This window comes from Seriola dumerili, unplaced genomic scaffold, assembly GCF_002260705.1.
Source record: "Seriola dumerili isolate Sdu_G_001 unplaced genomic scaffold, Sdu_1.0 BDQW01000025.1, whole genome shotgun sequence".
Lineage (NCBI taxonomy): Eukaryota > Metazoa > Chordata > Actinopteri > Carangiformes > Carangidae > Seriola > Seriola dumerili.
The window spans coordinates 19,466,099-19,493,412 of record NW_019174280.1 but is presented as its reverse complement, the minus strand read 5'-3'; the positions used below and the strand labels follow the sequence as shown (position 1 = coordinate 19,493,412).

The window sequence follows — 27,314 nt, the reverse complement described above, 5'->3', positions numbered from 1 at the left end:
CAGGAAGAAAATAAAGAGCTTAAAAATGGTGTGAGGATCACTTCTGTATTTCTTGTCACAAAAGCCACTAATGTTCAAGCCATGAGAAGTTAACTGCACAGGACACACCTCAGTTTCCCACAAATCTGGGATGGCTAAAACACCTTAACGCCACATAAAAACTAGTTACCAACACTTCTGTAGCCAGGATTTTAGAAATACTGAGTTAATGAGTTCAAATTCCTCCAGCAGAGCCCCACCAACTTAAGACATTTTTGACTAGCAATAACCAAACTCTGTAAAATTATATTTAAATGAAAATATAGCTAAACAATGTTTTCTCTAAATTTAATGACAAAAAAGAAAAAAATTATAATAAATTTTTGCCCTGAAATTGTTTTTTTTTTAAGAAACTCTAAAAAGTCTATTCAGTGTCACATGAATATCTAATTCATCCTTTAAAACAGCAACATGTTTGATATGTGAATGTGAACTCTACATGACGTCATTAAACCAGCCACATTCCTAGAAACATTCCTGTCCTGCATGACTTCTGTGGCCTCAATGGTAGCTCCACCTTTGGTTAGCAGGCAAGCACGTTACAGTTAAATGACTGAAACATGAAGTTTCTGCTGCTCCATGTCGTAGCAGTAAAAGTGCAAAGGTGACCACACCTACTAAGAAACCAAACCTAATCACTACTGCGTTTTCTCTGCCGTGAAAACAACCCACCAGAGGGATACGATGAAGAGGTACTCAGACCCATTTGACGAGGGCCGACAATAAAAGGTTGGGAACCACTGTTTTGAAGCAATATCGAAGTGCTCGAATCTACCACTGGTGCACTGTTGGGAAATATGTGTCAAAATCAACCAACAGTCAAATCTCTTTGAGAGACAAATATTTTGCATGAGAGGCCTTTGCAGCCACAGAAAGGGAAAGCACCGTCTCCACTTTCAATGGCACTTCACTGTGTCAAGTGTTGAGTAAATGTCACTGAAAAAGGCCAATCACATTGAAAGAACACAGTTCATCTTCCACCAGACCGTTGCGTGTATGTGTGTTTGTATGTGTGTGTGTGTGTGTACATGAGAGGGAAGTCCGCTCCCTTCCAGTGTAAACAAACACACTCTACAGCAGAGGAGGGCAGGAAGACTGCAAAACAGCAGCGTGGCATGAAGCCAACAGTGAGTGCATGTTTAACCGAAGATGAAGATGATGTTGGCAAAAAAATATTTTGGGATGTCAGTGGTTGGTGTGATGTTAAATATTTATGGTTTGACCCAAAACAGACGTAAGTCCTTTGTGAAATAAACTGAAGATGTGTTCCAACAAACGTCGGCAATGACTAACATCAGCGAAATGGGCCAGAACCAGAGGAAACTTCTAATCGATCTTGGAAATCTCTTTTCTGAGAAGGAAAGAAAGCGATGAAAGAACTGTAAAACAAAGCTAAATGTGATGACCTTATTATTGTTAGATAATGAAATGCATTAAGTCACTGTGCAGAGTTTCTACAGGGTTCACCTAGTTAAAGTTTAAAGTTAAGGACTTTTTAAGACTTTTTTAATACCATATAGAAGGCAGTTTAATACCACTTTCAAGACCCTATCTGCCAAAGCTTTAAAGTATGATAGAAAACCATTAGCGATGACAGGCCTAGAATTATTTTGTATCACATTTCCTCCAGCCCCACCCAGCAGTATATCACAATAACTCCTAATGATATAATAAATAAAATTAAATTAACACGACCTGGACCTGGATAAGTAGCATGAAATTGATGGATGTATTAACCATTTAAAAATGATTTAAGTTTGAGTTAAAACTGACACTTGCCCATTATGAGATGATGGGCTTCCTCACTACTGCAGCATAGAAGCAGCAACAGTGTTTGCTACAGGTCTTATGGTGCTAAATGAAACTGCAACTGTAACACTGAGAATGACTAAACTCAAAATCCAGTCAAAACAATCCCACTTTTAGTTTTCACAAAAACATTTAGGAAACGTTTTTCTAACACACTATAATGAAGTTGTACAATAAGCAGATGTAAAGATTTTTGAGTGTTTAATAATGTACAGTAGTTTTCAGCAATCATAACTTCTCCTATGAAGAGTATTTTACATTTTTACAGCTGTGTTTTACTATATTGTGATTCACTTTTGGTTTAATCTCCACTTACAGGTTCCAACAAGTGGAGTTCTAGTATATTAAATAGAAATTAACAGTGCACTAAAACTCAAAGAAAGGGTCATTTTTAATGTCTGTTTGCTGCAGGTGTTATTAACAAATCAACAAAATGTGTAATTTGCCCAAATTTTTTTGCATACAACTGTATGTCGCAGTGAGAGTGTAGCAGTGGACATTTTTACGCAGCACAAATGATGTTCATAAGTTATTTTTTATGACTGCTCTCTGATTTTATTTGAGTAAAATGAACATTTAACAGAAATGGCATATACTGAGTTAATATCCCTAACACATTCAATAGCGTTAACATCTTAAGCAATTATCACCCAGTGCAAAGTGCAGTGTAATTCTGTTGTGAAGGTTGATTTAATTTCTCAAAGGGATTTCGTCTCTAGCTGTATTCTGAATGCTTTCCAATACAGAGCACCCAACTACAGATCCAATGCAGCTATACAGTATATGAGAATAAAGATATTCCGTAATTAAAAAGTAGTAATCCAGAGGAGTGTTTATGTGAAAAATGACACTCTGCCAAAAGCGTCACCCAATTCAAACCGGCCTAGTTTACTCTGACTGACGTGTTTACTTGAAGCCTTTTCATTTTGATTTGCCTCTTCAAAAGAAATACAAGCCTCCATGTTACTGTTCTATAAATTCACACAGACAGAGACCTGATTCTCTCCCACCTCCATCTTCCAGCGGCTGAGCCATTCTTCCCTCTGTCTCCTACTGATGTAGTACGGGTCGCCAGCCTGGAAAGTCACTCTGGGGACTGGCCTCCTCCGCAGCCTCCCAGTCTCACCCTGCACACACACACACAAACACACACGCACACACACACACACATGAAAAGCTTGTTATACACTCACCATGCTCTTAAACCTGCTTGTACTGCTCATTTTTGGAAGTAAAAAAAAAAAAAAACACATCACAGACAGGGTTACGACTGCTTTTCTCACCTCTCTGGGGGAGTCGCAGTTTCTGTCGTCTGGCTCATCTGCAGGAAAAGAGAAGTTACAGGAAATGGCCCATTTGTACAGATTTAACAAGAGAAGTAATGAGGAGGTTAAGTCATGGTTTTCATCACTTGGCCCCAGCATACATATTTATAGTTGAAATGCCCTCAAACACTGCAATCTGGAAGTTATTATAATTTCAGGTAAACTGACAACAAGTGCTCTTGAAGACTTGTGGGTGAATTATTTTTTTTCTAAATTACACAGATCATGACTGTCAGGATTGTAAATTTCATATCTTTACGGCATCTTAATTGATAGCAAGTTAGCTGTTGTGTTCTGGAAATCCTTAAATCAGCTTCTGTAGATAAATTAACCATTTAAATTACTGTATAAATGACCAAAGTCATATTATTTGAAATGATATGACTTGGCATTGAAGCTATACCCTTATTCCTCTCGGTTTGCTCTAGTTTCCGACGCCCGCGCTTCTTGCGAGGGGAGGGGGAGGCCTCCGGCTCCTCAGGCGGGGTTGGGGGGGCATTTGCACAGGGGTCAGAGGTCGCCATCTCCTGGGAAACAGACAGAGCACAGTCTAGGTCTGAGAAAACTGCTGCTTGCCCTCATGTAGACCCATCAAAGCACTCGACAAACATTATAAGCACACACACATGTACAGGCCTTATACACACATAAAGCTCATGCATACACACACAATCAAAGAGCTACTGCAATACATTAGTCTGCCCTTGTTAATACAACACAGAGCAGGTATGTTCAGCAGAGCATGTCTGCATAGGCTCAGTAATACACACCTTCAACTCCCATTAACACACACACACACACACACACACACACACACACACACACACATACACACACACACACACACACACTTATGAGATGAGAAGGGGAGTACTGTTGATGTCATTAACAGTGCTAATGTTTAATGAGCATGTTTGTTAAATGATGCTAACATCCATAACATCAGCCTAAAATTACATACAATGTAAAATAACCTATATGAAAATCAAAAAATCCATTAGCTCAGCAACATGAATGATGCTAAACCAGTGGTTCTCAAACTGGGTGGTGACCCCCCTGAGGGGGGACACTGAACCACTGCAGGGGGGGCGTGGACGACCAGGGGAGGAATATGGAGTGAAACTAAGTTGAATGAATATGATTTATGCAGGGAAAATAAACAAACAAGAGTTTGCTGATGCTAACGTGCTGATCTTTATTTCACCAAAATTCAACATTGATTCTTTTTTATTAGTCGCTTCTCCATCACTGTTAGTGATTGATAAATATGGTGAACCTTTTCCGGCTTCTGAAGGAGGCATGCCAGAAAAAGTTTGAGAAGCACTGTGCTAAACTCTGATCATGTGTCTGCTCTGAAAAGACCAGTGGGTTTTTTATGAGTGTGTGCCGCTAACAGGCTAACAGATTTTATAGACGAGTGGTTAAAAAGTGGAGAGCAGAGGTAAATGTCAAGCTCAAAGGCTACGCTAACACCAGCTAGCGCTAACAAGCCCACAAAGGCTGTAATGAGCAGGTGAGAAGGCCTGTAAAAGGCACAGAAAGCAAAAGGTGACTAAAAGGGCCCCGGGACAGACTGAAGTACACCAGCACACACTTTTAATACTGGATACTCAATCAGAAGACATGAGTTTGATATAGGTGGATTTTTTGTGCTTAAAGGCTTTTAGTACCCAAAACATCCCACCTACACACAAAAATGTAATATTATGCATTCATGTGTTCTGTTTTTTTTTGGTAAAATAATTGCAAACAGCTAATTGCATGTATAAAGTCACTTATTTGAGAGTTGATGCAGACTCAAGCTCTGAAATGCAGCAGGATTTTTATTGGAGCTACAACACTAAATCATCAGAAAAATAACTGGTAACTATTTTGATAACTGAATAATCGTTGCTGTCATTTTTTAAGAAGAAATGTCAAATATTTGCTGTTTCAGCTTCTCAAATGTGAGAAGTGTATGATTTTCTTTGTCATACTGTACATAACAGTAAACTGATTATCTTTGGATTTTGGGCTGCTGGTTGGACAAAACGACAACCTCTGTTTGTGGAAAACATTTTTTACTATTTATTGGCATATTAAGCGTAAAAGGGTTAATCGAGTAACCAAAAAAATAATCGGTAGATTTATATATAATGAAAATAACCATTACAACAGACAATAGAGGTAGATTACAGAGCTAGCAGCAGATAAGACTTTGATAATTCAAAAATGTTTTGTTATACCTAAAATTAAGATAATTACTAATAATCTGTATTTTAAGTGTTTTACCCTGGTAAATATTTCTAAATATTATAATTAAATCATTAGCAGAGAGGCTGTTTATGTGACATGTTGACTTGAAGTTGGAACAAATATTAGGAAACTGCTAAAATGAAAGTGAATAGACTTGACCGGAAAAACAAAATCAATATTTCATAGACTCCATACAATGCAGGAAATGTGAAAGACACAACACATTCAAACTAAACAAACAAAAGCATGAACTAAATTCAACCACTTGAGTCAAGTGGTTGAAATCAGTGTAGAACTTGCTATGTAAAAATCAAGCATGTGCTTAGCAAAATATAAATTCAGGGCGCTTAATTACTGCAATAAATTAGCTTACATGAATTCTAAAACTGCGCACAAAACAATCAAAATCATGGTATGAATTAACCCAGATGAAAGTAATATGTTTCTTTAAACTTAAATTAAAATGAGTGCACTGGCATCTATCAGGTGCACATGAAATACCATTATGTGCTCTTGATGAGAACACATGGCCTTAACATTTATCGCTTTAACCCCAAAATCAAATTAAAGCTGCATTAAGCTTTTTCTTTTAACCATTAGGAGCTAAAAAGATATCAGCTCCTACAGCTAACTTTTAAGCAAACAACTGACTACTTACACATTCAGCAGAAACAGAGGAATCTGGACTTGCAGTCATCTTTTTGGTCACATGTCGAATGTAAATTCAAATCAGCCCTGGTTTGGTCCACAGACTCTTGAGAAAAATATCTGGATGTCTTTTGGTTGCTATCTGTTCGACGCTCTTCAGTCACTTCGCCTCCCCGCCTTTTAGCGCTAAACAGGAAGTGTACAGTCGGGCCTCTGTGAGCCGGTTGTACACTTCCTTGTGTGAAAGCAGGTGCATTGGTTGGGTTTCATTTGGGCTGGTGATTCACACTTTTGATTCAGTGAGACAAAAAAAAAAAATAGCTTAATGCAGCTTTAAAGTTGTACTGAGAGAATTAAAGTTAAGTCTGACCAAACCCTTGCCACTGTGCATCAAAACTGTAACACATTTTTAGGCGCTGACTACCTGAGTAGCTAAATTTAGCTCAATTTAGCATTAACTCATTCAGACACAGAAAGTGCAACTTGCATGTACCCTGGTGGTTTTTGTTGTCTTTTATGGTTTCAAATGACTCCTCACTGACCCACACTTCCTCTAAACTCAACATTCAACCTTGATCTTGAATGACAAGACAGTGTGGAAAGTACCTGACTTTTCTCCACAGCTGACAGACTCTAACCTGAGCTGTGTGCACAGTAAAGCAGGCCAATGAAGGGCGGGTTTCAGGTTTTCAGGTTTGATGGAACTTTGATGATACCCAGGGGGAGGCTGAGCTGAGAACAGGATGTGGCAAACAATAAAACAATAGTGCACCAAAAATAATAAAATAAGCAAACCTAACATAGAAAATACATGTATGGTAGTTGATTTAAAGATGTATAAGTCAAGTGACTTGTTATTTACTCTGCAGCAAACACAACCAAATTGAGAAGTGTGTCCAGACGGGCCAAAATTATTTGTGACTCTTTCCAATACCAATGTGACAGATGAAAGTAGCACATATGGGCAGAAATATGTGCACAGCAGGCACTTTTTAAAACCAGTTATTATTAATAGCTCATGTCACAGTAGCCGTGAATCTTGTCCAGATTGTGTTTTGGACAAAGTGAACATGTCTCAGCTTTAGCTATGTCCTGTTTGCATCAGTGTCAGTCAGAAAAATAACATCCTCTGGACAAACAACAATGTTAAGTAACAATATTTTTCATCTTCAGGCTCAAGGCTTTGCATCTGTTTTTGTCAATTTTACTTTTCTTGCTTCACTTCCAGAGATACCTGCTGTCCTGTGGGGCAGTTGGTTACAGGAGCTATCCCAAGCTGCTAGATCAACTGTGCCTTTAAGCTAGCTAAAAAAGCAATTTCTCAAAAGCAAATAAAGACAAACCTGAGAACCTTACCTAACAATGGTGAAAGATCAACAAACATTGATTCCTGAAGCACAAACCCTAACCCTAACCTACAGATTACGATCTCTATTTATCATTTTTCACCATGTCTTTGTGTAGTCGACAGAGGTGTGATTATCTTCAAAGAGCAAAAGAGGGAAATGGGACAGATGTACCAAATTTACACACTCAACTCAACTCAGCTCAACCACATTTACACTCAGCTGGAGGTTTATTAGAAACACATAGCTAAAACTAATGCTGTCTAATACAACAGTCCTGCCTTCATGACGGTAATAATGTTCAGTTGTTGTGGAGGATGCAGTTTGTTTTGCTGTTTCACTGTATAATCTCAAACTGACAGTTGTTTCTCTTAAAGCTGTGACTAATGATTATTTTCATTATCAGTGAATCTGCTGCTTAATTGTCCATAAAATGTCAGAATGTCAAATAAAAAAGACTGCATTGCATAATTTCTTACAACCCAAGAAAGCACCTTCAAATGTCATGTTTTGTCTGAACCATGGTGCAAAATGTGAAGATATTTAATTTATTAAGTTTAATCATGTACAACAAGGAAAAGCATCAAACTGTTTAGTTAAAATATTACTAAAACAATGCAATTGTTGCAACTAATGAATGCAGCTCTAGTATCTATTATTAAGCCCCCCCCCCCATTTACATCCATTAGAGTATACTGCATTTTAGCATTGCTGGTTAAATCTCCATGAGGGTGTTTATTAATAACATGAAAACATAAATATATAATCTAATATTTTAAAATCATACATATAAATAAAGAATAGGTGGAAATGAAAAATGTTAGACTTACTGTATGTGTATTAGAAATGATGCTGACTGTAATGAATCAACGGTAATAGAAAACATACTGCATGGTTTCTCTTACAAATAGCACTGTCAACTACTTTCTAGCACAGCTGCCTTAAATTAAAACACTAATTAAGTGTCCAATTTGGATCTGGAAGCTGCAATAAATAGTGATTTTACAATCAAAGATTTTGATCTTCACGCTGACACACTCCATTTACAAAAAACGATTCATGACACAGAAGACGCAAGAAACTAAAAAGGACTGTCGGATATTTACAAACACAGGATCATATTTTTTTCACTGACTTTTATAGTAGATTTTTCAGTGAAATTAAATGAATGTAAACACTCAGATTATTGTAATGAGCTAATTATAGTTTACTTTGCCTCCAGTCATCAAACTTCCTCAACAGTTTGCTATTACTACTACAGGTGCTACTACTGCTACATTTACATCACCATGACTAACGTACTAGTACGACTATTATATACTACCACCAACACTACAACTACTACTAGTGCTATTTTGCTACTACCACTACTGCTACTATTAAAACCTCTACTACTACTAGGACTATAAATATTACTAACTTTACTGCTATTGTTATAACTTTCACTATTGCTAGTACTACTTTAACTACTCCTACTACTACTATAATGCTATACATTCTCTACTGCTACTATTATGTTTCTACTGCTGCAACTACTATTATAATTACTACTTTTACCAATACTGCTATTACTTTCACTACCTCTAGTACTACAGCTACTACTACATGGTTTAGAAAAGTGTGATAGAGAACATATAAATGAAGTAATATAGGACCTTGCAGTGTTAGTTGTATTATAAAATCTGTTTAACTTTTCGTCCCACAAAGTTATTTTTTATCCACCAGCCGCAAATTATGAAACTTTCTGTCAAACACTGGGAACACAACCACAATTTTTCCACAATCTCTCTGTGATCTTTGTGGTTTTGGGCACAAAATGGAAACCCCAGAAGAAACCAGACTGAGCTGCATATGTGACGAAAGCAGACCAAAATCTCCGGTTATCAAGACACACTAAGTCTAAGTTAAGACCTTGACAGTAAATAATTATAGTTTAGCGTTGGACTAGATAAAATCTAGTTATTAGTGTGCATGAACAGTTCCATTATTTATACCAGTTGACATCACGGCAGACTGTGGCCGTGGGGGGATTTTCATGTTAAAGTACTGTGTAAATGTTGGGAAATGTGCCAATATACCTCTTTGCTCCTACTGTACTTCAAACTACTCTGAAGTGTTTAAGCAGAAGCCACAAGCACAACACACACACATATAAAAACCTCACCAGCTGCTATGCACATGGTGCCAGTGGCGAAAAAAAAGAGAGAGAAACAAGGGAGAAAAGACAGAGGAAAGAGGAAGAGACTGACACCTATCTTAAGTTTAGTGAAAAAGAAAAACTAAAGAGCAGACGTGAAAGAAAAAAGGAAAGAAAAAATGAAAGCTTGAAATAGTTAAGGACCATGTAGCTAATCTAATCATCCATGAAACCATCATCATTACTGTAATAATTTGTGTGTATTTGTGTGTTCTTGTGTGAGAGGTGAATGAGTGAATGAAGGAGAGAAGTGAAGGAGAAGGAGGAGGAAAAAGTGAGGCAACCTCCCTCTCCGTTCTCTATAGTTTGTGTCACTGACAGCTCCACCCTGAGCTGAGCTTCGCACAATAGCTCTATTCCTGGACACACTCCACTGTGTGTGTGTGCGTGTGTGTGTGTGTGTGTGAGAGGGAGAGAGAGAAAGAGACAAACAGAGAGAGTAATAGCAGTGCACTGTTCACTGACCAAGAAGCTTCTGTTTCAAGTACATGTATGTACAACTACATTTAATAATACTGCTTATTGTATTGATTGTACTACAAGTATCACAGTATGATAGTACTACAACAACTGCTACTGGTGCTACTGATATTTCTATCAGTTCAGTTTTAAATTCTTGGTCAACTTTGGATAAAATCAGCAACTATGACGCTGTGGTTTGTTCACAACTTCAATGACAACTTCATCTCCATGGCAATGGTAGCTAAGGATCATGGGTATTGTACTATTTTTTGTGATAAAGTATATAGTCCTAATGTTATTTTGTTAATAGCTGAATCTTATCAATACACTTCCTACACAATAACAACCACTATTCCTAGCCATACTACTGCTACACCAACAACTAATACTACTACTATAACTACTACTGTTACTACTACTATTACCACTACTTTGCTGATTCTACTAATACTACTTTTTACACTACTGCTAGTACTTCTACTACTTCTGTTACTGTAGCACTATGGTTGATAAAGCTACTAAAACTACTGCCAATAATGAAGTAAAAACATCACTTACAAACACACACACACCTTTTGTCATACACTTATGTTTCATAGTGCAGCCCTGTGTGTGTGCGCGCGCACAACAGGATTTATATTAATCCTGCCTGTCTTGTCAGAGCTCAGACATCAAAGCATGATCAGACCTGCTCTCCTCACATGAATGCACACACACACACACAACACACACACACTGGGGTCGTTGTTTGATCAGCTATATTGACTTGCTGATTCCACCACACAGTTCAGTCAGCACACAAGGACACACACACACACATACGGTGAGCGATGAGAGGGTGAATGAAGAGAGAAATATGGAGGAGAGGAGCTGCCAAAGACCTGACCTGTCAGTCAGAGTGAATAAATATACTGTACAGTGTCATTACAGTAATAATGCAGCAAAGATTACTATTATTGCTGGCCTAAAGGTGACTGGAAGGTTGCCAGTTTAAACCTCAAGTGGAGCTTACAAACGGGAAGTACAGTGAGCAACACAGTCACCTTGTAAAAGTAAAAGTACTCAGCCAGCCCCCAACTAAAAGTAAAAAAAAAAAAAAAAAAACTACAACTGAACTGGAAAAATTTGCAAATTTTACTAAGTTTTCCTTAAAAACGTGCAAACATGCAAAGTAAAAAGGTCGAGCATGAGCAAATGTGTGAGTATAAATTTCCTCTTATACCTATTATGGCCTAAAGTTAACTTTATATACTTTGTCTTGTGATCAGTACTGGTCATTGTTTTAAAAGATTTTGCAATTACCAGTTCAGTAGTGATCAAAAGTTCTGTAGTTGGTAATGAGCAGCTTAAGCCAGATCGGTTGCATTTGGCTGTTATGTCTTTCATTTTGTTCTTTGAATGATAGTTGCGTTTTTATTTTTTGTTCATTTTGATGTCACTGTAAAGGTGTCTGTAAATAATGTACGGTACTTCAAAATACTCATATCAGCTCAATCTGAGTGAGGTTATTTGTTAACTAAGTATCAAACTAACATGACAACAGACCCTTTTACAATTAAAAACAAGACAAGGTCCAAACCTAGTATATGGCTGGACTGTCTAAAGTCAATGTGTGAGGTTCTGTTGTGGAACCTATGACTACCTTCAATGGAAAGTAGCTAAAGCTTGAATAATGTCGCTAGATAACGTAATACGCTAATTAGCATATTCATGATGTCAGTGCGTCATATTTGCATTCTGCCTAGTGTCATTCTGTTACGAGAAAGCAGATTTTTCAAACTGCAGCTCAAATCAGTTCAGTTTTAAATTCTTGGTCAATTTTTGAATAAAATCAGAAACTATGACGCTGCGTTTAGTTCACAACTTCAATGACAAAGTTTTTGATTTTTTTCAATAAAATCTGTAGTTCTAATTTTATGTAGGCTGGGTTTAATTGCTGTGTCTTATCAATACTGCCGTTTATGTCAATGAATATAATCTTGTACGTATGCTATAATTTAGACTCCTTTACTTTCAGCGGATCAAACACCTGCAGTCATCACCCAAGAGGAGGACTGATATGTAGGTCTCCAAATTAAGAGAGGTGTGCACATTTTACACATGTGGCACAGCATCATTAACTTGACTGATTATTTAAATCTCCTGACATGCCAACGAGATCAGTCAGGATCTAACAGTATAATGTTTTTAATAAAGTGCTCTAGATTTACAGTCTATAGAGTTTACAAGCATTCGGCCAAGGTATCGCAGTACTTTGAGCAAAATGAGCAACAAGATTTCTCAGAGACAAAATAAAATCATAAAATTATATGATCATTGCATCTCCAGGGAGAGTCTCATGTTTCCATGAGAAGTAACACTGATGATTTCATTAAAAGAAATTTTTCAATGGGAATACAGAATGGTCAGAAACAAATGGCTCCACCGTCTTTGAAATCCCATTAAACAAACAGAATTTGTTAGGAAAAAAAAAAAGTAAAGACAGTTCATTTGTGCTTTAAGGACACAGTCAAGACAGTTTCGTGAGTCGGAGGAAGATGTATTAATTGTTCCTATCAAACTTCGCTTGTACCAAGTAGTTAGCAGAGAAATATCATAGTAGGAAGTGTGTGTTCAGATATCACAAAACTTGTTTACATTTCCAAAGACTGCGGTTGCTGTTTAATTTATTCATTTCTCCCTCCTCCTGAACTAACAAGATGTGAGAGAGGTGTGGGTGGAGACCAACAGTCATCTAAAGCTCCTTATCGCTCTGTATTCGGTAGAGTTAGGGGTTAGGGTGGATGATCTGATTGAAATTCCTCTCATCATTATATCAGGCCATGGGTTCTGTTTAGATCGGAAACTCATCACATTGCTGATGCAAAAGATTCTTCTGTGACTTTAAGCACAGTGATAACAGCAAGTGTGTGGAAAATGCGGGGGATGCAGCCATGTTGATAAGTGAGAATGATGACAAAGTTGAAAATTATGAGGAAATGAAGCTTAACGTTACATGTTGATGGAGAGAGTATGCATTGACTGTTGAGCCCTGCAATCAGCCAGTGCATATTGTAGGGGGATTCCCGTTTTTAGATACAGTGATGGTAAAAAAAAGAAAAAGAAAAGAAAAAGTGTCTCAATGTAACATGAAAGCAGAGGAAAAGTGTGTCCTCAGATTTCTGTGAAAAAAAAAAAAAACTGAGCTGACTGTGGTTGACAGTCTGTATAAATGTGAATTAAAGTGCTCCAGGAAACAGTGCATGCATGTTTAACAAGTCTTTTCAGGTTGGACAGTGGGATTTTGTATAGGTGAACACATCTATCAATCACTCTGCCATGGTTTAAAGCATCAAAGGCCAATGACAGGCTATAATTACAGTACTCACAGGAAGCAGCTGTTTGCGTTTCCTGCCAGGGCGGCCCACTCTGCGCTTGTTGCGGGGGCTCGCTGGCGTCCCCTCCTCTGGACTGTCCTGGTCTGCTCCATCTTCACTCTGACCAGTTATAGAGAGGCCACATCAAAACACTGAGCCAATCAAATGACTGTATGAAGTTATAATTGATGTCAGCAGTGAGGCCGCATTAAAGCAACAATGATCCAAGGCAATGTGGTTAAGAAACTCTCCGGGGTAGGCACCGGAAAACGGAATAAAATGAATAAAGGGCAGCAGCATAGCGTTGATAGTCTCCAATTACCAGGGTATCTGCAGTTTTTAAAGAGCCAAATTTCACAGTTTTTATGACCTTTTCATTAGAGAAAAGAAGCTAAACTGAAGACCAATTTAAAAACAAACTACTTAAAAAACAAATGTCTCAAAGTCCAACCAAGTTCTGATTGAACAAAGCAGTTCTCTAACTATAAATGGGGCAAAATATGAAAGAGAAAACCAGTAAATTATATGTTTACAGACATGAAATCCAGCTGTGTTTAGTACTTTTAGTACAGGACACATGTTGTACCACCAGACCTGTGAGTGAGTGAGTCTGGATATGTAGAACAAAAAGAAACTAAATCACTTTTAAGACATTAAACTTAGATCATTCATTGGAGGTCTTGAGGTCTTTCAGAAACCTGTCAAAACCTTGATAACATTATGCTTTTCTGCATTTCTTTATTTTGCTACCTCATGTGAAACTTTGAACCTAAATGAATTCATCTCAGCAGTTTAAAACAGCTTCCTCTGCTCAGTTCACAGCAGAGATAAAGTGGTGCAGTACAGAGGGGTTGTAGATTAGCAGTGGTGTAATTTTACAGTGATATATGGAATAAAAATAGCTTGCTGCACCTGTGTTTAACTAGATAGTGTGTGATCAAAATCAATGTTAGGGAGGTACTGCCTGATGAGATTACAATATGAGCTGAGATAACATTTGCCAACATTTTTTTCTGTCTTCACTTTTAATTTGCTATATCATGTCAAACTAAAAAGCCCTTTTTACAGCATCCTTATGTCAGTGTGGTTGGCGGCTCGCTGGTTTACAGGCCTTTTCGCAGACATGTGGAGTTGATCTCAATCAAAAGAGACTTGCAATTTCGACTTCAGCACCAACAGGTCATGACTAACTTGAATTTAAGCCTCATGACTTGGGTGATTTGATATCCTCCCCAGGCCCAAACATTTACAATTATGTAATAAAAAGTGTTCAGCAAATTTCAGTCATTTCCTCAGTGGCAATCTGACAGCAGCCATTCATTTTACGTGTTCTGGGGGGAAAGTTAGGCATTGGGACCACCACACAGACAAGAGATGATACCTCAGTTTACACAATTTTGGATGTAAACACTCAGCTAATTACATATAATTGCAACTGTGTCATAAGAATGAGAAAATAAACACCTTATCCATTTGCTTTTAAATGTTATCAAGTTTTTCTGAATGTAGTGACTCACAGATTGGACTTTTTCTCTGATGACACTGACTCTTACACCCATACTAGTCCTGATACGATTCGTGTCAAATAATGATGAATAATGACAGTGAAAAGACTGAATTTCATGATTACCCATATGAAGAAACTGTTTAAAAGTAATAAATACAAATTTTATGTTAATTGTTAATTTTATAAACTAACTGTTTAACTATTTTCACTGGCTTTATCACAAAAAATGAAATGAAAAAGACTTTTTTAGGACTCAAAACAAAGGGTTTAGGACTTCCTGGTGCCTGTGCGCCTGATGCTGGTGGGTATTTTCTAGCTTCAATGACATAATAATAAATAATTAATGCATGCAAAAAGAGCCACTACACTGTAGAGACAGTGGCTTGAAGGGAGGAGAAGCCTGAGTGGTGTGAATCATGTTAGATATAAGGCACCAAAAGTCCACTCAATCACAATCAGATTAGATGTGAGTCTCTCCCCCACAGTAGTAATCTCTGCATAGATACAATCCCCAGTAATTTGAGGGTCTGACTGAACCCGGGTCAGGTCCGCACTTTCTATTTTTACATCGGCTCTGGGCAAAGTTTAAGTTGCTTAGAGTCTCGGGTCTGTGGAAAAATTTTCATTACAGCCAAGACAACATGCGAAAGAGCCAAATACAATAAGCAACACCTGCTGCTCATGAGTGAAAAGTGTCAAACCTTTAATGTGGTTTCATCATATAAGAGATTAGGCCTGTTACTTTAAGAGTATTTTAGTATTTTAGCCAGGAGGCAGGAATGTGCCAGCTGCAGTAATTTTTATTACAGGCCTTTTTATTCATATTTGAACACTCTTTATGTGCATCACTGCCTAAGGCAGAAATGAAATAAATGTCACTGTTAAAAGGAAGAAACATTAAGACTTTTGTATTGCTGAAGTGAACCAAGCAGCTTTAAAATCAACAGTCAGAAGGAATATGGTTTTTAATTGCCCAACTTGCTAGCTTTAACAGTGGCAAGTGATGTACACAGGAATGCAACCAATGACAGGCATCAGAAAGACGCTCTATCGTTCCCTACGCTGGAGAGCAGCTACCACGGTGGGCAGAAGGTTTTGAGCTGGAAAATGGTTTGCCAAAAAAGAGAAGATAACTTGCTTCAGAAACTTGAGGATGAAAATGAAAGCAGCCAATCATAGTTATTGTGGTCTCTATGTAGCCCGAACACAGGGGTACATTTTTGAGGATGTGCACATCAGCTGCAGTGTGGTTTTGGCAGCTGTGTGTGTGGGCTCTGAAACTATGCTGTAACCCCTTAATGTCAGATCAACTCTTCTTGTTGCCATCATTATTATTGTTGATCAGAGCTACATTCACTATGTGTTTTGCTTCTGGTAAGATACGTACTAGAGTGTCTGTGTGCCCTACTCTCCTGCACTCTTTTGTTGTGTAGGGCTGCACAGGAAAGACTGTTTAACAAGTCACACTGTACTCTCTAACTCTAATAATACCTGCTCTATTTCTCGACTCTCTCTCCTGCTTTAGTCAGTGCTACCTGACTCTGTGTGCTGTCTGCTGTCAGCCTTGTTTCCATTAATGTCTTCCTCCCTCTGTCGCGGTGACAGTGGAGTGGTTACTAAGGTGCAGAAACTGCTTAGCAACTGTCTCCGACGGGGCCGCCGTGCTGACTAAACATTCTGATGTCACTTCCCTGACGATCAGCATAGCAACCAGCTAGAACGGGTAATGGCCCCACGCCTGTCGGCCTGGTGTGCTGTCCATATGCCTATGTCACGACGCACACTTACACACTTACATGCACACATGTTTTAACAAAACAACTGTACTCAATCATGAGCTGAAAATGCAACAAAAGCACACACACACACACACACACACACAAAGAAAATAACACAACTGAAGTCAAATATAACAACAGAGCGAGAAAACCACTCAACCAAATCTTTTCAAGAATATGTCAACACACACAAACACACACAGTAGCCAATCTGTCCATATATCTTTGGTCTATTTCTGTCTCCCGGCAGGTTATTTTAGGCTGCTGCAGTTGCTAAGCAACCAGACTGCAAACCAGGCGGGCAGAGGAGGATCCCATCATCAGCAGACAGCTTGTCCCCTTTCTTTCTTCCCTATCCCCACATCCTCCTCTCTGTTTCTATCCCCTTTTCTTTCTTCTGCTTTCTTTCTGTATTTCACTTTGAATCCACTACTCGTGTAATCATTGCTTAATAAAGCTGTCAACAGAACAAATACAAGACTCTTTTATCTGGATTCAGCCTCTTTTCAGACTTAATACATTCAAACACATGTGTATGACAGCAGATGTCTAATTCTAAGCAATCATATCACTGAAATAATCAATAGTATTTCTTCACCTTCACATAACATATGAGCTAGTTTCCTTTAAAGCATAGTGAGGCCTTAAGGCTTTGAACAGCACTGTCCACATGATCAGGATGTTGTCTTCAAACTGTCTTAGTAGTTTGCAACATATACTGTGTGCAGCATTAATGTTGGCACTTGGCAGCTAAGACATTAGAGAGGAAAGATGACCTAAGTTGTCAGAGATGATTTTTAGCTTTGCTTGGTGCATTAAGGGAAAGGAGCAGTGCTTACAATAGAGTCAATGTTGAAGTTGTTATAAAATGATAGACATGCATGGACTAAAATGAAAGGTCAATTAAGTCCTGAGCTTGTGAAGTAATGTTCATGAATAATTTCAAAGCCTATGGCTGTATATCACCAATTGCAGCAGAAAAAACAAATTTAGGTCACAAATATGAGTTTTGGGCTTGATTTTACAGCTGCAAGCAAATCATTTTATTTAAACATTCTTAATTTAACTCTCCATCTGCACAAATTTAAAAAGGGTGATACTCAACTACAGGCTCTGAAATTATTTCCTCATGAGCTCACACTCACAACAAATGCAGCTGCGGAAATAAAACCAAAACCAAACAGAAGAACAAACATTGATTTCACTTTCATTTTCATTGCATTTTGTTTTTTCATGGGATAAAGAGATTATTTCTAATGAGTGGGTGCCACTTTTTTTTTTACTGTTATTTGAGAAATGTCTCTCTATCTTCAACATTTCAACAGTAGCTTCTGTCATGTGCAATGGATTATAACTGAAATCAGTCAAACCTCCTACACCTCTATTCTCCAACAGTAACTTGCCATGTCTTCCCAAACACCGTGACTCACTCTGATTTCTCTCTGGGCCTTTCTGACTCTTTGAGAAACACAGAGAGAGTTAAGTCTCAGGAAGTTAAAAAGCACAACACACTCTTTAAGGGAAACTTTGTGCACGTTGGCTCATTGCCACTGTGTGAATGTGGAAGTAAGCGAGTAAGACAGCTCTTTATATAGCGGCACTATAGAATGAACTTCAAACTTCTCACAGATTTACGAGGGCTGCCTTGGGCTCTGGGGGCACAAATGAAAGGAGCCATTTTTCACCTCGTGTATGTCTGACTGTGTGGTAATGTGTGTGTTTGTGAGTGTGTGTGCTCATTTGTGTAAAGTAAAAAAGACTGTTTGAGACTCGAAACCTTGCACTCGTCTCACCTGCATGTGGTCGGGTGATTGTGTGGAATGCAGAGGAGCCTGTAGTGAATGTAAATAAATAACTGTAAGTTTAATTATTACAGACACACACAGTCTGACTTGCCAGATCTTCTGTGTGTGTTGGCTAAAAAAAGCTCTCAACTGCATGCTGAGAAGCCAAAGTAGTAGTGATAATGATAGCTGTAGTAATAGTGGTGGTGGTTGTAATAATATCTGCAGCTTCAAAAATAACAGTAGTAGTATTTCAATGTGTATAATAATAGAAGCAGCAATAACAACAGTAATAGTAACAATAGTAGTGACAGTAGAAGTAGTAGTAGTGGTGATGGTAAGAGATGTAGGTGGAAAACTAGGTATGTATATATCTAAATTCTGCATATGAAATACAGTTTTGTAGTACTAGCACTTTATTTAAGTATTTCCATTTTATAAGTATTTTCATTTCTACTTATGAAACTATTTACAGAGGGAAATATTGAATGTTTTAAATGGAAACATTTATCTGATGAATATACTTCCTGCATAATAGCTGTGGCTGCCAAAATAACAGCATTAGTATTTCAATATGTATAATAACTGAAGCAATAACTAAGAGTAGTGATAGTAGCAACAGTAAAAGTAGTTTTAGTGGTGGTGGTAAGAGTTGTTGGTGGAGAATTAGGTGCATTGATTTGGGGAGTATAGGTACTGCACTTAAATTCTGAAGTACGAACACTTGAGTATTTAAGTTTAAATCTGCATTATTTACAGTGAGAAAATATCTGTATGCACGGAATTTGATGACTATACATTCTGCATATAAAACAATTAGCTCTACACTGTAATGACCTCCATAAAACTGATGTAGTAGCATGATTCAAATTACTCAGCAGTATATTAATTAGTTTATACTACCTGCACTTACTATACAACACTTAAATACTGCTTATACATTAATGCATCAGTAATTTAACACTCCAAAATGGACCAGTCATCAAAATAAGTAATTTTACTTTTGATACTTGCTGCTAAGCCTGTTACATTTTTATGGAGTCTGTAGAGTGCCAATTTTTTGTGCCACCTTTTCTGTGTTTAATTATAATCGTTTAATACATAAATACATTCTTAAAAAGCTGTGTAATGGGATTTTTGTAAATAAACAATTAATAATTTATTTCCTTATTTATTATTATTTCAATATAGAACAATGAGATAATCTATTTTGTTTTAGATAGCTTGACTTTTCACAACCTGCACACTTTCATGTCTAGATACACTCAGTACATATATAAATACACCTATCAACTATATTTTAACATTGCTTTATTAATATTGATTATTCTTTTATTTACTTTTCGAAAAAAAAATTATTTGTTTTTCAATTTCTCTTTGATTTCTCCATTTAAAAAATCTGTTCTATGGTTTTAATGTTCTTGTTTCTTGCATTTGTTTTTATGTTATTTTTTCATCTTTGGAATACACTGTATTACATTTTTGTGTACAAAATCATTTAATCATTATTATATACATTCATGCCCCGATATAGAGTCTAGATATTTACTAACAAGTAATTCATCTCCTACTTAAACTTTTATCAATTCAATTTTCTAAACACTTTAATGTTAAGAAACAGCATTGTTTGGGCACACTCCTGACTCCATACATGTATCTTAAATCTTATCTACTACTTTAAAATCTTGATTGCAGGACTTTTGTGTTTAACTTGATATGTTTTTACATTGTGTTACTGCTGGTTTCACTCACTTAGAGAACTTTTTCAACTCCTGGTAATATGTATTATAGTCATGATAATAGCAGTGATGTTTATAGTAGCATTACTGATATGGTGCTATGAGTATAGTCTGGAGTGGAACTAACAGAAATCATTTAGGCTTTTGCAAATAAATGAATAATTACAGTATAAATAAGCAATAATCCCTTTCTCACCACATCATTGGAGGCGTCGTTCTCTGGTGTCTGGGGCGGCTCGGTGGCGGCGGGACTGTTGGACGGCATGGCAAGGAGCGGCTCAGTGAAACCAAGTGTACAAAGTAAAAAATGGAACAAATCAAAACATGGGAAAGGCCCTCAGAAGCACCAGGTGTGGCTTCATTCAAGCTGTCTGTCGGTCGGTCGGTTGGTCAAACGATCACTCGCTCACTCTGTCCTCCCCCTCTCCTGGGAGAAAAAACAAAACACACACACACAAACACACACAAACACACACACACACACACACACACACACACACAGCGTGACATGAGTGGATATACTGTAAGAGGAAATTTGCCAAGTTTAAGTAAGAAATCATTCACAGTATGTGGCTGACATCTTGCTATCCCCTTTTCTCCACTCCTCAGTCTCTCCACCTTTTTCTCAGCCTTTCACACACACACACACACACACACACAAAGCCCCGGGTCATGACTGTACAACAGGTGTGTGTGTCACTGTGTGTCTCTATGAACTACAGTTAATAGACGGGATCCCTGCACATGCAGAGCAGAAAAATATTCCATTTCTGAGCAGTAACGGGTTAACACACACATTTATGCACACACATGACCACACGTATGAACACAAACATGCAGGTGTCCTCAAAGGAATCTGCTTGAATCAGGGTAGTTTTCAACATGGCTGTCACTATGATTGATGTGGCCTGTGTGTGCCCATTTCATTACACAAAATGGCTGCAGGTAAAAATCGTGGTTAAAATCTGATTGTTCTTCCCGCACATGTTTTATAACCATGGTTTAAACAGGGGACCAAAACACTCTGAAGCTGAAAATTTTATTCCAGATTTCAACAACTTTCATTTATCTGATAGTGACACTGTATCTGCTTTATGGGCAAAGCAAACCCCTCATTCAAAACAGCCCAAGGCTGATAATTATTCACATTACTGATTAATCAATTATCGTTTTTGGCATCCCTTTGTGACAGTAAATGTAAAAAGGACACATAGAGAGAGAGAGAGAGAGAGAGAGAGAGAGAGAGTGAATGATATGCAAAAAAGGCCTTGTGTGTGTTTTAAGGCTAACAGGAATCAAGACTATAGATATATTGCTTGTTTTTAAGCAATTGTTAAATTAAGAGACTAAGGTGACATCTTGAAATAGCTTTTTTTATTTGACTAATGCTCCTAAACCTACTAGGATCTGATTTACAATGATATAAAACACGAGAAAACAACAAATCTTCATATTTGAGAAGCTGTAGGAAGCAAATGTTTGGCTTTTTTGAGCAATAAATGTGACACTGTTCACTAGTGGTGTTACTTCGGAAAAATGGGCGGCTGCTTTGAAGGAGCTGTTCAGTGGAGAGTCAGCCATGTGTGACCTTGTAAGTACTTGGACTAATCTTGGCTCTCTTTTGCCTCATCATCCTCATTAACATTATTTTGTCTATGGAAGTTAGTTAATGACAAAAGTACTGAGCAGGAACAAAGGGAATTTAAACTGTAATCGGTCTTCAAGAGGGCGCAGGGACAGATTCAAAAGCTCAGAACAAGTTTTGACTGTAAAACCCTGAATTCATAAACATTTAGTTTGAAATGTGTTTTCATTCACAGTCCTCTCCATTTGTTTTGGCAGATTTTGGGCACTTGAGAATATTAGAGGCCGTTTACCAGCAGTTACTGGCAAACAGACTTCAACAGAATGTGCCCATATCTGTCTATTAGGCCCATATCTACTCATACTTTAAGTCCTTCAGGCACATGAAGGAGCTGACTGATCACACTGGGAAGCCTAACGTTGGTGGAGTCTAACAGCATGTTGTTTCACTTCTTGGTCAAATCCAATACAATTTGCTCTGCTCTAACTTTTCTTCCAAAAAAAAGCAAGCAGATTAAAAGATAGCGAGCAAAGGAAGCAACTCCTCTCAACGACTTAAAACATTGATTACTCATGTTCCTGTCCCTCCTACAGTGTACTCAGTGATCTGACTAATGTTAGATCTGCAACGAAAAATGTCGATTAATCGGTTAATTGATCAAAAGAAAATTCTTTAATATATCTCACTATTTTGATAATCAATAAAGCAAAAGTGTCAAACATTTGGTTGTTTTAGCTTTTCAAATGTGAGGATTTGCTGCTTTTCTTCATCATATATGATGAAATATTTTTGAGTTTTGGATTGATGAACATACAAATCAAGCAATTTGAAAATGTCACTTTGGGCTATGGGAAGTTTTCATCTGCATTATTCACTTCTTTTTGACATCTCATAAAATAATAATCAACAGATTCATTAATCATTAGTTGCAGTGGACAGAGATTCTCGATCAGGTCACAGAATCAGGTATATTCTGTATACAATACACCTGCTCTATGCATATTCTTTTCCTGATATGTTTTCAGATTCTGATGTAGTTATTGATTACAACTCAAACTGATTTTGTGCTCACTAAATTTGACATTAAACCTGCAATAACTTATTGTTTGGCCACTTGGGGGCATAAATAAACTGTGAACACAAAATTGACAAATCATCACCTTTTAAGTTGATATGGTGAATACAGTTGCTTATTCACACATCCAGAATTAATTTGTTGTTCATTCACTTGGACTTGTTTTTTATCCACCTGATGAATTTCAGACCAGTAGTCACTGTTTTTGCTCTGTTTTTGGTCTCCACTGTGCTCTCCACCAGCTCCTGAGGGAAATCTCTGGCTCTTTAGTTGCTAAATGCTCCACTATGTTCCCCAGCTAGTTTCTAATTGTGTCTGTCTGCTGTTTGGTGCTGAGCAGGTAGTGTACAGCAGGTTTTTAGAGCCTTTTCTCTGAAAACAGCTGCCTGCTGCTGCAAAAAATGACACAATGGGAGCGGTGAGGGTAACGTTGTGGCTAAAAACTGAGCTGAAAGTCACTATAAAACTCAGTGATGACAAGCAGAGCACCAAACTTGGGCGATAATTCTGACTTTCTCACTAGGTCCTCACTGTGAGGGACCCCTTTCACAGTCACATTGTTTTCAAAAACAAATTTTCATTTGAAACATTGTTATTGTAAATTATCAGTTATAGTTGCCTTAAAAATAATGGGCTTAAAGGTTAGTGCCACAATTATTCAATATTACAAAGTGTAGTTATTACTAAGGCTTTTTACGAAACACAGTGGGTCAACTAAGGTCAAATACTAACTCATTTTTCAAAGATTGTTTTCTGTCTATTTCTAGAGTGTTATTATCTGGTGATGCAGTATTAACCGGAAGTAGTGTGACTATGCAGGGCCGATTAAGCTACTTGGAGGCCCTGGGGCAAAAGTTAGTGGGGGGGGTTCTAGACACCAGTTCCTCCCACTCTCTTTGCATTGTGTAAGTATCTTGTTACCGCTAAGTACCCATTAGCACAGAACACACTGCAGACTACACATGGCAGCTTCGTTATACTTTACAGAGAGAACAAGAAACCAACCAGTATGCCTATTATGGAGCACTGTCCTGCCACACATTTGCTATGTGTCAGTTTTTCATTTAGGGATATGCACCATGTTAGCATATTATCAGCACCACCACAACATGCAACCTGCCGTTAGGTCCTTAGGGCTTTAGTTTGTATCGTCCTTCACTTTCCCAAACTAATCTACAACCAATCAAATTACCCACAAACTAATTGCCATATAGTGGTTCTTAGTTTAATACACCTCATGCACAGATTCAGATCTGCAGTGAAACTGTTGATCTGATCTTTGTTTGTGATGTCTTATAATAACATTTTAATGGATTTTCCTGATATTTCAGCCATTTTTTCCCCATTGAATGTTTTTAAGAGATTTTTTTGAGTTGTGATTTTAGATACATAAATAGAACCGACTTATTTTCTATGGATAGAACTAAGCTGCACGAGCATACACATTGTACAAAACATGATGGCGTTTGTCAAAATAGCCTCCAGTTCACTTATTTACTTCTGCATGAGCCTTCCTTGTATTAAGTTTTTGTTCCTGTATTTTTGCAAGTTAGTTAGGAGTGATTTGTTCATACTGGTGTGATACTGATCACAATCTGAGAACAAAAAGAGCTTCGATGTAACATTTGCAAGTACCTAAAAGAAAACTGGATCTCAGCAGTGATCTGGATCTAAGAACAGTTTGACTGCAGCCAATGTGTCTGGCTTTGCTCAAGATGTATTGTACAGTATGTCACTCCTCACGCTGTGGCCTTGCATCACCTACTGTAAAGACAACAGGCAGCCGGCCAGTGTTACCAACGGAAAAGAGAGGGGTGGAAACTTTGCAGAAATGGGTGTACAGTATCCACCCCACCACCCCCGGGGGCTCCCTGCACGAGCTCCAGGCTCCAGGCTCCAGACTCCTCCAAGTTCTGCGTATTTAGGTCACACACACACACGTCACACTCCTACAGCAAATGTATATACACTGATTTAAATTGTTCCAGTCTTCATGCCAGCAGTGGTTTAAATTAGACCATAGTCAAAGGCCCAAGCAGGAGCCTGTACTGGTGGGAGGAGAAATGGTTGCGCAGAGAAAAAGCTTCAGAGGTGTGTCAAGGTAGTGAGAGTCAGTGACAAGACAAGGAAGTGGGTGATCTCTCTTCACAATAAAAGCATAAAATATATAATTTTCTTTATTGTCTTACTTAATTGATTTAAGTAGCTCTTCACATCTATTTCCTCTCCTGTTAACATGTTTTTTGCTACTGTTACATGTGAATGCTCTCCTCTGGGAATCAGTAGTCTTTTTTTCAGAGCTGGACATTTTTGCTTGAGAGACTTAATTTGGAGTGAATGATGAGGCCTATATTTTAATCATGTCATCTTGACAAATAAACAGGTGTTTTGTAGTTGAGTACAAAGTAACAAATTCATAAAGGCTGGTACATCTTACTTTAACAATTTTCATAAGGTCAATATTCATGGAAATATAAGGCCATAGCTGGATTTTGGAAATGCTAAGGTCACCTGAGGTCATGAGTTCAATACCCCTCAACAATTAAGTCACTAACATGCTTTCAGTAAACAGATTTGTCTTGGTTTAATGACTCAACTACAGTTTCTGAAATGTGTGTGTCCTCAGGCTTGTTTCAAAACCTTCTCCACACTGCCAGGCAAAAAATTCTCTTTGGGAGATGCAGAATACTTCATGTATTGTTGCCTTAAAAGTATTTAAATCTTAATATTCTGAGTCTAAAAGTAATGAGATCAACCTAAAAATAGCAACCATTTGTTAGTTTTAACCAGTACTCTAAAGCTGAAATGATTAATTGATTAAGTGATTAGTTGGGAACATTTTTATAATTAAGTAATTAATTATAATAGTTAATCATTTAAGTCGTTTTAAGCAAAAATGCCAAAAACCCACCGGTACCAACTTCTCAAATGTGAACATTTGACATTATCACCCCAGTTTTGGATGGTTTTTATTGTTTGTCAGGGTTTTTTTTACCCCTCCTTTTTTGGATAATTGTCTCAACTTGGTCTTGTAGAATGATGACAGGCATTTTTCATGTAATTCAATTTTTCATTTTAATGAAAATAATTATTGGTAGCAGCCACTCAGTTTTCCTATGTTGAAATAATACTACGTTCCCAAATTATTACTAGATTTTCAGAGTTCTTCTTCACAACAAGGGCTGCAAGATGGAGGATGAATGACCTGTCATAACTGATTTTGAACTTCAGTGGTGTAACTGGTCAAACTAATTTGCAATAAATCAAATTATGTACAGTCAAATAATGTTGACTAGTACTTTTGGGGCTCCTGTGGTTCTGGGGCCCCTGGACAATTACCCACTTTGTCGGCTTGGTAATCCAGCCTTGCTCTGGGGAACTTTGAATGCTGTTGTTTTTGATTAAATCAATGGCATCATTTGCATTTTTATTAATAATGAAATAATTTGCACCCCAACAACATTTTCAGGCTAAAAGACAAGTTAAATCTTGCATTAACAGCTCATTAATTCAAATTAAGAGATTCTGGAAGACAACCTGGAATATATTTATTGATACATTCAACAATAAATTGCATGAGATCATTTGATAAGAGAAGTGCGCGCGCAAACAAATGTGCGTGTACCTCAGCCTATAACGTTCGTCGATGAGGCTTTTATTTTAAAGAGTAGACCGGAAGTGTCGTAGTTACTCCCGCTAGCTTGACGGAGCCTAGCTTTATGACAATTAATATTGGGAGCGACCTCACGCGGCCTTTGCCGGACGGCCTCACATAAACGGCGTATAATCCCGACGGGGGTGTGTTTGGGGCGGGCAGCCGGTGAGAGACACGTGTCCGAGTGTGTAGCGACGATAAGCTTTACTGGGTCAGGTAAAAAACACACACGGGGGCGCGTTTCAGACCGAATGCACCCGTTAACCCCGGCAGGCGCGTGCCCGCTCGCTCGCTCTCAGCGGAGCCGACGGTTCCGCGCGCTGATGTGTCTGTCTGCATCTGGTGGTTGAAGAGGACGGTGCGCTCCGGTTTAACGTTACCTGCTGGTGCCTGGGGCAGCCTGGGGAGGGGGTGCACGCTCCACCGGACAACGTTTAACACACATTCGTCAAATGACGGCTGTCCGGTTGCCGTGGTTTTCCTCCCACCGTTCAAAAGAAGTCCCCAAGTTCACTCGCCCCGTGTACGAACCGCTCCGTCTTCACGCGCACATCATCTGCTAAAACAGAACCAACGGTTTGGCTCCGGCGCGCGCGAGCGATGACTTTAGGAGATGACTGTAGCTAACTTAACGGCTATAACGGGTACCGGTGTGCGTTCACGAGCCAAAATGTAATGTTTATATTTACCGTGTCGTCCGTCCCTCAGGCACCCGGACCCTGACGGTCGTCGCTCTCTCTCCTCTCGTTCACTCTCGATCTCTCTCTCTCTCAC

General features: G+C 38.2%; 1 protein-coding gene across 1 annotated transcript; it reads right to left on the bottom strand.

Moving 5' to 3' along the window:
• Window positions 1–2,063: 2,063 nt before the first annotated feature.
• Window positions 2,064–27,314, bottom strand: LOC111235820 (DNA (cytosine-5)-methyltransferase 3A-like). Its single transcript, XM_022764383.1, has 6 exons — window positions 27,230–27,314; window positions 20,422–20,652; window positions 13,430–13,537; window positions 3,577–3,700; window positions 3,132–3,169; window positions 2,064–2,975 (listed from the first exon to the last, which is right to left on the bottom strand). The coding sequence occupies exons 2-6, from the start codon at window positions 20,488–20,490 to the stop codon at window positions 2,820–2,822; spliced, it is 495 nt and encodes a 164-aa protein (XP_022620104.1). The 5' UTR covers window positions 20,491–20,652; window positions 27,230–27,314; the 3' UTR covers window positions 2,064–2,819.